The sequence below is a fragment of the Neolamprologus brichardi genome, chromosome 13, assembly GCF_056152115.1.
Source record: "Neolamprologus brichardi isolate AB-2024 chromosome 13, ASM5615211v1, whole genome shotgun sequence".
NCBI classification, from domain to species: Eukaryota; Metazoa; Chordata; class Actinopteri; order Cichliformes; family Cichlidae; genus Neolamprologus; species Neolamprologus brichardi.
Window position 1 is genome coordinate 8,900,462 of NC_142116.1, and position 11,937 is coordinate 8,912,398.

Genomic DNA, 11,937 nt, shown 5'->3' on the forward strand with positions numbered 1-11,937 from the left:
CCTTTCTTTCTCTGTAGATCATGGCTTGAAGTGTTGCTTTTTCCAAGACAAATTCCTCGTTTGTGTAAAAAAAAAACTTGTCAGTTATGATTGTGATTAATTAACGTGAAAAACGCTGTTAATCTTCTGCTTGATTAAGTATCTGCATCCTCTATGAATTAAACAAGCTGAACAAAATCACATCTGTACATCATGCCAACATCTGCAAACGGCTGTGGGTGCTATTACCTTTCTCCGCCGATGGTGACGCGGTGAGCTGGAGGAGCCGCAGTTCTGCCATTGGACGATGCAGCCCGGAGGAGGAGACCCCGCGGCAGTTAGCGCTTGATTGACGTAGAAAAAGAAAAAGAACACAAGATCGGATTACAAGATGGCGGTCTGTGGACGTTAGCAAGAAGGCCGTTAGAGTTGTTGTGTTCTCTCAGAATTTTACAGTTTAATATTAGGCCCCTTAATAAGTAGATTCACGTCGTAATATGTTTATGAAATACCTACTAATATATTTTGCTGCTATTGGGAACTAAATTTAAACATGCATGTTTTATAACATGCGGTTGGAAACAAAGTTAACAGGTCGAGGAAAACACTAGACGGGTGAGGTGATAGCTTGTTAGCAGAAAGCTAGCCTGCTAGCTCCGACTCGTTTAAACCATGTCGGACACTCGGCGGCGAGTGAAGGTATATACGCTGAATGAAGATCGGCAATGGGATGATCGGGGTACCGGGCACGTTTCGTCTACATTTGTCGAACGACTGAGGGGGATATCGTTATTAGTTCGGGCTGAATCGGACGGTAAGTTCCCTGTTAGCATAGCTGTTACGGTGGTTAGCATGCTACCTCCTGGTTGTTCGGAGAGAGCGCTTCGATTGCCCACAGTGGCCACCAGATTACCTTATTAGACTTTTTTTCTACATGTGGGGCAGACTTCGCCGTCATAGTGCCAGAACTGTTAATATTAGGCACGTCTCTCAATAAATGGCAAATATTTATTGAATAGCTGTTGCTAGCATGCTTATTAGTTTGGTCCGACGGGATCTCGGTAGCATGGTGCCCCTGAAAGTCTGAACGTGTAAACTTGTTATTGCTCTTTGTGGTTCATGTATGCGACAAAGAAAGTACATAACGTTATTACAATTGAATCTAAGGTCTGCTGTAGTTATTTTACCTTTGTTTTTAAGCATTTTAGTTTAATTCGATTGTTTTTGTGTGTATTTGCATAGCCATAACTGTTTATTCCCAGGCAGAATAACAAACCTCGTCTTTAAAGAACCGGCTTTCTAACTGTCTTGAATATTTAGTCACCTATATCTCTGTGCTTTAGGATCACTGCTATTGGAATCGAAGATAAGTCCAAATACTGCATATCAAAAACAACAGGTAAGTTTTTATTATTACCTGAGTCTGGCTCAGCTACAGATAGCACACGTATTTAAATAATCCCAACACTGGTTTGAGATCTGCTGCTGGATAGTTAATGTAATCTAGGCGAGACAGTAGAAATTGGCTGACTGGTGCAATTGTAAACTTGGTATCGAGTAATAATCGGGTAATGCCGTGAGTAATTACCACATATGCACCACACCTGTTTGTAAATCAAGGTGTCATTAGAATTATGGCATAAAGAATAAGTCTTCCCACATTTATAGCTAAGTGTCTGGAAGTCAATTTCCACCCTCCTTTAACAGTGAGCTGCTGTAATTGATGAAACATTTAACTAATTCAACTTAACCTTAACCTTGTAACTCTTCAGGAGCTGCAAGTTCCTAAATAAAGAAAAATATTTTACACCTTTTTCTAAATATTTTTGCATGTCTTTAAAATGACTGCTCTTTGTTGAAGGTTGTTGAATAACTTCCTTTTTTAGGTATTGGAGGCTGACAGCAGCTCTTGTTCTCAGACATGTTGAGACATGTTTTGTTGTTGTGTTGCATGTTTTTTTTATGTATCACTGTCATTGTGATATGACACTTTTATATTACCTAAAAATTTATAGCATTATTAATGATTAGGGTCTGGCTAACTTCAGGTTTAATCCTGGATTTCCAGTGTTTTGGAGCTGGTACTTACTATACTTTACTTCTATACTTCTTATGGGGTACATTACTGTGGTAATTTACACTCCTCGCCTAATCTCCTCAGGAATGGGGCATGTTTGAGACAAGAGATCAACATGTTTGAAATCACGTCCCATGGAACAATTATTTCTATGAAATAATGCATAAAGATCAATTAGAACTTAGTGTGCAGCTATTAAGAGAATCGGAAGTTTGTCTCAGATTAGCATCGGTAAGAAATAGAGATTCTTGGGGGCAACTTACTTCTTTCCTGTTGACTGCAAACAATATTAAAGCAACTTTATTGTTGTATAGGCTGTAATACATTGAAATGATACTAAAACAGGCAATTTAAACCTTTTTGTTTCTGACGTCATGAAACATTTGCAAATTGGCTGCTTACCAGTTTGAAATCTTTTATTTTGTTAAATTTTGTCTCTACTTGCCCTTAGACTATTTCAAATTGCGGAGACTGAGTGAAAGAAGCGGCAAATCTAAACGTCATTAGCTTCTTTTTATTGCAATATAGTAATGAGGTCTTCCCAGATCTTTGACATTAAGTTTGTTGCCTTAAATTATCAGAATTTGTACACACTTTACTATTTACTTTAATCATTATTACTTTAAGACATATATAACAATACTTTAAAATTACACAGCGCTTTTCTTCTCACACAGACTGACACTGCTGTTTTGGCTACAGCAGTTGTCTTGCAGCGAGTCTGTATTATCTGTTTACCTACTTCATGTTATATAATGCTAATTTTATAGCATGATAGTATTCATAAACTATGCCCCTCAGCTGCTAATAGGCCGGTTCATGTTTCTGGTTGGTCATGCTGCCATTGCTGCCTCTTTCGTGTGAATGTGGTCATAGCTAGATCGAAAAACCCTCGTTTGACTTAGAGTTGATAACCACCTTGGTGAAGCTAGGTACAAAAAAGATATTCTGCATGTGTTTAGCTTGCTTTGTCTGTTGTAGACTTTTGTTCAAATCATTTTCATACTCTGTGGATAAGTCACTGTCATGCTTGAGGAGTGCATTCCCACCAGGATAGAAAGCTTTATTCTTCAGATACACTTTAAGGATTTGCACCCAAATCCTGCCAGCAATACGTACAAGAAGGCATAACGGAGCCACAAGATCCTCTGTCTGCAGGAGTTAAATGTTGACATTTTCGTTTGCTGCCTGTGTGTGTGTGTGTGTGTGTGTGCACACATTTGTAAGCATGTGTTCAGTTAACATACAATTTAATGAAGTGTATCTTGAATAAGTGTGTGTGTATCTGTAAGTGCCTCCCGTGAAAGAGTTAAGCGTGTCCGTGTGTAAAGTTTAATAATCCTTTGTCTTTGTTCCAGGACACATTGATTGTCTGGTCAGAAGCAGATAACTATGACCTTGCACTCAGTTTCCAGGAAAAGGCTGGCTGTGATGAGATCTGGGAAAGAATTTGCCAGGTAAAACTCAAACCAGGAACATACAGCAGTTTCGCTGGTGCTAAAATTCCATTGAGCCTACCACAATGGGCAAGCTCTGTTGATCTATTTAATAGTTTGTGTACTGGACAAATTACTGAGAAACATTAACCTGTGCAAAGAGGTGACTGTACACATGATACTATCAATTGTGTTCATTTAATAATAGCTTTTATTTGTGACTCAGGTCCAAGGCAGAGACCCTGCTCTGGACATCACCCAGGACCCCATTGATGAGTCTGAGGAAGAGCGCTTTGAGGAGATTCCAGAGACAAGCCACTTAGTTGAGCTCCCCCCTTGCGAGCAAGGCAGACTGGAGGAAATTGCCGACTTGGTTACCTCTGTCCTTTCTTCACCCATCCGGAGGGAAAAGCTTGCCCTGGCCCTGATGACTGAGGGCTACATCAAGAAACTCCTGGGTCTCTTTAGAGTATGTGAGGAAGTGGACAACAGGGAAGGCCTCCATCACCTCTATGAGATTGTCCGAGGTGTCTTATTTCTCAATAAAGCAGCCCTCTTTGAGGTGATGTTCTCTGACGACTGTATCATGGATGTGGTGGGCTGCCTGGAGTACGACCCAGCATTGGTTCAACCTAAACGCCACCGGGAATTCTTGACCAAGACGGCGAAATTTAAGGAGGTGATCCCTATCACAGACTCTGAACTGCGGCAGAAGATCCACCAGACATACAGAGTTCAGTACATCCAGGACATAATCCTGCCCACACCATCTGTCTTTGAGGAGAACTTCCTATCCACACTCACCTCCTTCATCTTCTTCAACAAGGTGGAAATTGTCAGTATGTTGCAGGTAAGGATTCAAACCAAGCTATTTATAAAACAACATTATCAGTTAATTATTTAATCTACTGTGTAGTTTAGCCAGTACATATACAGTATTGCTGTACATGTTGTGACTAATTAAAATTTGTTTGACAAATGACCCTGCTTGTAGATTAGTCCACCAAGATGACTCATGCTTAAAACCAAATTTAAATTTTGTTTTTAAATGTATTTAATTCTCATGTGAAATGTTAAATCAAGTGGGAACAGATGGAAATGTATAAGCCTGTAATGACTGTACAAATTATGTATGCGTAAGATGTGTGTGTCAAGTTTTGTATTGTGATGATGACCAATTAAAACTATACATTAAAACATTTTCAAAAATCTTTGAGTGAATAGGTTTAGGCCCATTGTAACACTTGTATGTGGATTGTAATATGGTGCAAATGTGAGGCATATGTTATGAACAATCATTTTTATACCACACAATTATTTTCATGGTGTAAACAAACAGGACCTTAGAATTCTTTCATCTCACAGTCAGGTGACTGATTTTAATTTTCTGTACGGTTCTAGGAGTCATGGGTTTATTGCTGGAATAATTTGCCTTTCATTCTTGTTGTGCTGAAATTGCAAGTCAGGATTAGATTTTCTGTTTATTTTTAAGACATGTTTCTTTTTTGTTCTGATGTTTTAACCCGGCTTTAAATGTGCCGCAGGAGGATGAGAAGTTCCTAACGGAGGTCTTTGCACAGCTCACAGATGATGCGACCGAGGACAGTAAAAGGAGAGAATTGGCAAGTTTTAAGAAGTTTTTTTGTTCTTGGTTTTTTTGGACATATGTTAAAACCTCAAAAAGTAGTTGCCTTTCATAACCATGTTTGAGAAATGAGCCCAGAAATGGCGGTAGGCACAGTGATTTTTATTTAGGACCAGTTTAATTATTTTGATCTTTGCATTTCTCATTTGTATTATCATTTATCTATCTCCTTTTTTCTCCTCTCCTTAGGTGAACTTTGTCAAAGAATTCTGTGCGTTTTCACAAACGTTGCAGCCTCAAAACAGGGATGCGTTCTTCAAAACTCTGGCAAATCTAGGCATTTTACCTGCTCTTGAAATAGTAATGGTACGTTCTAGTTCTCGCATGAATGTGTATCTGAGGTAGTCTTAATAAAAGTGTTTTTTGATTGGTCAATGCTCAGTTGAATTAACTTCTTTTTTTTTTGTTCAGGGAATGGATGACTTGCAGGTGAGGGCAGCAGCTACTGATATCTTCTCTTACCTGGTGGAATTCAGCCCCTCCATGGTTAGGGAATTTGTCATGCAGGAACCTCAGCAGACAGATGATGTAAGCATCTAATCATTATTTTTTAAAAAGGAACTTTCTCTTTATTGAAAGCAGTGTTTTGGCAGCCCAGGCTCTCTCAGTTTCAAATAGTTCATTACCACATCAGGCATGTAGAACAGTCCATAACTGAGGAGAAATCTAAATAAGGAAAACTGTTTGCTTTATGAACAATGAGGTAAACAAGAGGTGTTTTGTATTGTGACAACAGCCTGTGACTGTTGGGGCTCACGTGATGACCCAGTTGCTCGATTTTTACTACAGAGCCATAACATTTGAAGGCATTTTATAGCTGATACACAATTTACATGTTTGATAAAGTAGTATAAAAACACAGAACTGTTATAGAGAATTGCTGAGACAAAGTTTGATTAACTTTCTTTAGTGTCCTCTGTTGATCCTCTGTTCTGTGTACAAGAAGGCTTTTTTTGTTTGTTTTAATACTGTGTGTTTGCCCTTTTTTTTTGAGAGAGAGAGACAGTTTTCTTTTCATGCCATGCAAAATTTATTTTTAGTCTGAGCGTGCTACTGTGTTAACTTCTCCTTTGTTTGCTTTGTGTGTGTGTATTTGTGTTTCAGGATGTTCTCCTGATAAATGTTGTGATTAAGCAGATGATTTGTGACTCTGACCCAGAGCTGGGGGGAGCTGTCCAGCTGATGGGTCTGCTCAGGACACTCATCGACCCTGAGAATATGTTGGCTTCCACCAACGTAAGCAAAATCAACCAGATTTTTGTTGATTTCTTCCCCGCTCCTTTTTCTCCAGCCATTGCTCAATGTTGATCACTCTGTTTTTTCATTTAAATCAGTTGTTCTCAGACTTTTATTTGGTGTGACTCATTTCCCCACACTTTTTAGTCATTAACAATGACGAAAGGATCCAATTTAGTGAAATTAGGGTCAGTGGAGTCTTCTTTATTTAAAAAAACAAAGTCTACAAAGTCAAGTTTATTCAACTTAGTTTCACGTGTTATTTTTACCCACCTGCAGTGGCTCTGCCAGTGAGGCCTGCCTCACAGTTTAAGAAACACTGATGTAAAGCAGCATATTTATGGTGCCTACCTCATTGTTATCTGACAAAATCCCCCATCTGTGTCTCCACATGTCCGTTACCACCGCTAGATTAAGCATATGTGTCCCCTGAGTGAAACCTTAAACACTTATTAAAGTTTTTTTGTGTTTGTTTTTTCTGCTAGAAAACTGAGAAGACAGAGTTTCTGAGTTTCTTCTACAAATACTGCATGCACGTGTTGACTGCTCCTCTGCTGGCCAACACTGCACATGACAAAAATTCAAAAGGTGAGCTGGGAAGTTAAACTAGGGTACAACAGACTGGAAGAAAGGAAATTTCACTGTTTAATCCATGTAATCACATTTCAGATCTGCAGGAGGGATCAACAAAGGTCAACCCAGTGTGCCCAGGTGGGTGTTACTTAAACTGTCAACCATGAACTACTCAACAGTTAGAAATTTGTGCATTTGAAGTGGCTTGAAAGTACTGCTCTTGTAGTAGACAAGATCATTATATTATTTGTTTTTACCTGAACCCTTCATAAATAAATGACCAGCAGCTCTTACTACGGGTGTGGTTCTTTTTCTTTTAGAGGACGTGAATAAGAAATAAATGTTAAGCTAGTCACCAGACTATGGGAACAACTTCAAATTATTAAGGAAGATGCTGAGGATCACAAAATCTGGAATGACTCTTAAAACTATATATTAAAGGATTGTACACTTGCTGTCTGGCTTGTATTTGGAAATGTACCCGGACAGTGCTGCATGTCCTAACACGATTTGTCTTTATTTGTGTAGACAACTTCCAGACAGCTCAGTTGCTGGCACTGATCCTGGAGCTTCTGACCTTTTGTGTGGAACACCACACCTATCACATCAAGACCTACATCATGAACAAAGACCTGCTTAGGAGAGTGCTGGTGCTGATGAACTCGAAGCACACGTTCCTTGCTCTTTGTAAGTTCCCTGTGTTCTGATAGCGACTACATTGTGGTTGAACCTCATATACAGATATAACCATACCAGAGCTGTGTAACTGCTGTTTGTATCCAAGCTCACAGAAATAATACAGATAAGACTTTGAATCATATCTTGCCTCGTGTTTTTTTACAAAGTGGCTCTGTTTTTGTCCAAGGTGCTCTGCGTTTCATGCGCAGAATCATTGGTCTAAAAGACGAATACTACAACCGCTACATCATCAAAGGGAACCTGTTTGAGCCTGTCATTAATGCCTTGCTGGACAATGGGACCCGATACAACCTCCTCAACTCTGCCATCATAGAGCTCTTTGAGTTTATTAAAGTGGTATGTAAAAGCACAAAGGCTACTTTAACAAGCCTTTGTTTTTGCATTAAATATATAATGATCCACCTTTTGCTTTCCAGGAGGACATCAAATCACTCATAGCTCACATCGTGGATAACTTCTACAAAGCACTTGAATCCATTGAGTATGTCCAGACATTCAAGGGCTTGAAAGGACGATATGAACAGGAAAAAGACCGGCAGAGCCAGAGACTCAACAGGTCAGAAGCAAGGGTCATTCCCTTACTGTGATCTCTATCACTGATGCACTCCACTACATAAATTTACATGTATATATACCGACTTTACATAGTTTTCTATTCCCATTTTGTGCACACCCCTACCGAATTTCTGCATGTTTTAGTCAACCTCTGTTAACCCTAGCGCTCGTCATCATTGTTCAGCTTCATAACCTTCATTTATATTTAATCAGAGACTTATTACCACAAGGTAGTACTTCCCCTTGTGTAGACACCTGTACCTCATGAAGCAGTTTTCTCAACTGTAGATATCGAAGAGATGCGCGGTCTTTGGATGAGGATGAAGAGTTGTGGTTCAATGACGATGATGACGATGACGATGGAGAGGCAGTGGAAAAGAGAATGGGGGATGACTTCTCTGATAGCTACGGCAAGTACATGGAAGCCAAAAAAGGTAAGCTATATTCTCTTACTGTATCAATGTTGCTGGATAGTTTTTCCCAGATTGTTGCATGATCCTAGTTTGTGTTGTTGTAGGAGCTGCCAACGGAGCCAATGGTGCCAATAACAACGGGAAAGCTGCTGCCCTCCCACCTGCCTCACCAGCCGTCACTCCAAACAACAGTTCAGCTTCTTCTGTCAAAACTGTTCCTCTTCCTGCCACACCAGTAGTCAAGGTAATATTTCATGTTGCATTCTGAGAAAGACTTGAATTCCTATCCTGTCCTATCCTAATCCTTTGTCCAATTTGGGGACAGTATAACAAAGGACAGTCTTTAATCAAAGGCCAGAAGTTTTCTGTGTTGCACAATATGTTTCGAGTGGTATCACAACATGAATGCAGACAATAGTTACACAAGTTACTTGTTGTTTGCCTTCACTGGTCAGAATAAGTAAAATGTGAGTGAAATTTAGAACACTATGTTTCAGCACTAACAGCTGTCCTGCGCTCCTGCAAAAGTCCATGTTGAAATGAAACAGTCACTCTTGTTGTTGTCTTAGACTGCTCTGGTTGGTTTGGTGGACTACCCTGACGATGAAGATGAAGAGGAAGATGATGAGGAAGAAGACCAGTCTCCAAGGAAGCGGCCTCGTTTGAGCTCCTAAGGCGAATTGTCCTCTTTGGTCATGGTGGACGGACATTGAGTCCCTTTGAAATCCCCTCCTCTGGTTGTCTCATTGGCTGCCTGCCTGTGCCACCTGTCTCACTGAAGAGATGGACAAAGACGAGCTCCCACCTCTCTCAGTCCCTTCTGATTGCTGCTCCAGCTTCTCCCTTGGCAAAAGGAGATGAAGAGTTGCTTTTGTTTTGTTTTTGTTTAGTTTTGTTTTTGTTTTGTTTTTTAAAGAAAGAAGGATCAATCTGTGTCTCAGCCTGTTTACCTCTTCCTTTTCAACAACCTCTTCAGGGAGATTCCCAAATCTCTTTTCTTCCACCTGAGAACCTCATTGACCCTTTGAAAATTCATCTCTCCCCTCTTTCACTTCTTCCTGCTCTCCTTTCCTGTTCTCACTTCTTATTCTTCCTTACCCACAACCCTAAACACCAACAAGACATTGAAGTTTGAATTGGTGGCACAGCAGTTCCCAGCTCTACAGTGCTAAGGAAGCTGCAGTCCAACAAGAGCCCCACTGCGCCTGTCACCTCTTATTTAAAAAAAATAAAAAACATAAAAAGCCCTTCCATACTTCTCAAATCCAAATCAATGAGCTCCAGAGAGAGAGGAAGTCAGGTCACAACCAGCCAGTGTATGAACTTGACAGCAGGTCAGTCAGGCTAGCAGGACTAGCCGTCATAGTAATAGAAAGCTTGACTGGCTGAAGCTGTGTGTGCCGCCCTCCCAGAGAACTACTTACTTTAGTCATGGATAGAGGGACATCATAGAAAAATCCCCAAATTCTTAAGACAAGGGAGCTGACCAGTGAGACTGGGATGAAGACTAAGAGCGAGAGGAGCAGGACTCAAACCTTCAAAAGCCATGTTGTCAGTTTGGTCGAGGCACACACACAAACACACACACACACGATGATACACGCACATACAAGACTGTGTTAGCCAGGAAGTCCTGTATTTCATGACTTTGTTAAAAAGTACTGTACAGATCTTTTTGTTCCTCTTTTTAATCTTTTGCCCCTGACGTGATTTTTGAAAGGGGAGCGAGACCCCTACCTGCCTGTGTTCTTTTTGTTGTCGCACAAAAAGGTGGGGTCACTGTTCACCCTTTAGTACAGTTCATTTGATTCAGTGTACAAATACAGAGAAGTCCTAAATGCTGGTTTAAAAATAACAAAAAAAAAACTTGCAGTCAAGTTGTTTCTTTTTTTCAGTCAACATTTCGAGGATGTCTGGAATTTTGTACTTAAGTCAAACTTGGCGTCCTCGTTACAGTGTGCACATCATCAGCCCAGTTTGTGTTTTAAAAGGGTGGCAAACCTGAGTCGTTCATCCTTCTCCCAGACAGATCTCAGGTTCAGAGTTTAACTTGCATCAGAAACAAAAAGCTGCTCACCTTGTTGTGGCACAGCTGGTATAAAAGATGGATGTAGCCAGTGGCGTCACCCACTGGTTTGTGAAGTCCTGTTACGAAGCCTTGAGCTTAGCCTCTTGTAGTTTTAAAACCAGGTGTGAGAAGGGGGGAGATGATCTTGCTGTGAACAAGGATATCACACACTGGATACTACCCTGACTAATCCTCTTTTCGGATTCTAATAATGACTGCAATTTACAAAAGTGAGCTTCATGTTTTATTCAGTATTACCTGAAACTAGTGATTGAAACCATGAAGCCATAAACAAAGTGTACTGAGGTCATAGGGCAAGCAAGTTGAGGGCCGGTTTCCCATAAACTTCAATTTTTTTTTGCAACCAGAGTTGGCCCCATCCACACTGGTTTCACTTTACAGTCCTGGAAGCTGTGTCCATCTTTTATACTATGTTCTGGCCAGAGTAACACTACTAGATGGTGAATAATCAGATATTACATATACTGTGGAGACTTCTTCTAATGAGATTGAGGTGCTAAAGGGGGCTTTTGTTTTCATTTTGAGGGTTCAAAGTGTCGTTCTGCTCTGGTTGAGATCTTCTTACTCCCAAAATTTAAAGCCTATTTCAAGTTTTTTTTCATTTTCTGTTAAAAAAAAAACACAAAAAAGAAGAAAAATAAACCCTACAGATCAAAAGTTAGTTTAAGTCCTTTTTTAAAAAAAAGTTTTCATTGACTGAATGGATGATCTGTTTTTATTAGATATGATAAATATGATTTACCCCGCAGTCAATGCAGTGAAGTTTTTGAATCAAACAGTGGTTCTTGTGCGTATTATTTCTGACAACACACCGGTGTGATGAAGCGGGATAATTCTGTCGGGTTGGAACATTTCTTTCATTGCTTCTTCTCTCATGGTCCCAACACAAGCACATAGGAAGATGAAGGGAATCTAAACTGGGTAAAAAAAAAAAATGCTAGATCAGTTGTTCATGTACAGCAACAAAAGCAGGAGGTAGGAAATGAGAGAATTATTGCCAATGTGCTTTTCAGGAGCAGCACCTGCAGTGAATTGTCTTTCCTCCTCTATGTTGGTTCCATCCAACAATGACTGTTTCTGCTCTCCCTTGATGAATTTGTACCAAGTGCATTTACTACCACCATCCATTCTTAACATTTGTATGAATTTATTTGATAAGTTTTGAAATTAAATGTGACCCTGACATTGAACTTGTGAATCTAGCTTTGTTTACCAACTTTGTACCAATTGGCAAT

The 11,937-nt window shown here is 39.9% G+C and overlaps 1 protein-coding gene across 1 annotated transcript; it reads left to right on the forward strand.

Annotated features, from left to right (window-relative positions):
- Nucleotides 1-333: 333 nt before the first annotated feature.
- On the forward strand, nt 334-11,892 carry ppp4r3b (protein phosphatase 4, regulatory subunit 3B). Its single transcript, XM_006783603.3, has 16 exons — nt 334-793; nt 1,323-1,378; nt 3,415-3,513; nt 3,719-4,342; nt 5,037-5,114; nt 5,327-5,443; nt 5,549-5,665; nt 6,242-6,373; nt 6,859-6,961; nt 7,043-7,084; nt 7,475-7,633; nt 7,812-7,981; nt 8,062-8,201; nt 8,489-8,634; nt 8,718-8,857; nt 9,183-11,892. Exons 1-16 carry the CDS (start codon nt 652-654, stop codon nt 9,285-9,287), a joined length of 2,370 nt encoding a protein of 789 aa, XP_006783666.1. The 5' UTR covers nt 334-651; the 3' UTR covers nt 9,288-11,892.
- Nucleotides 11,893-11,937: the final 45 nt, after the last annotated feature.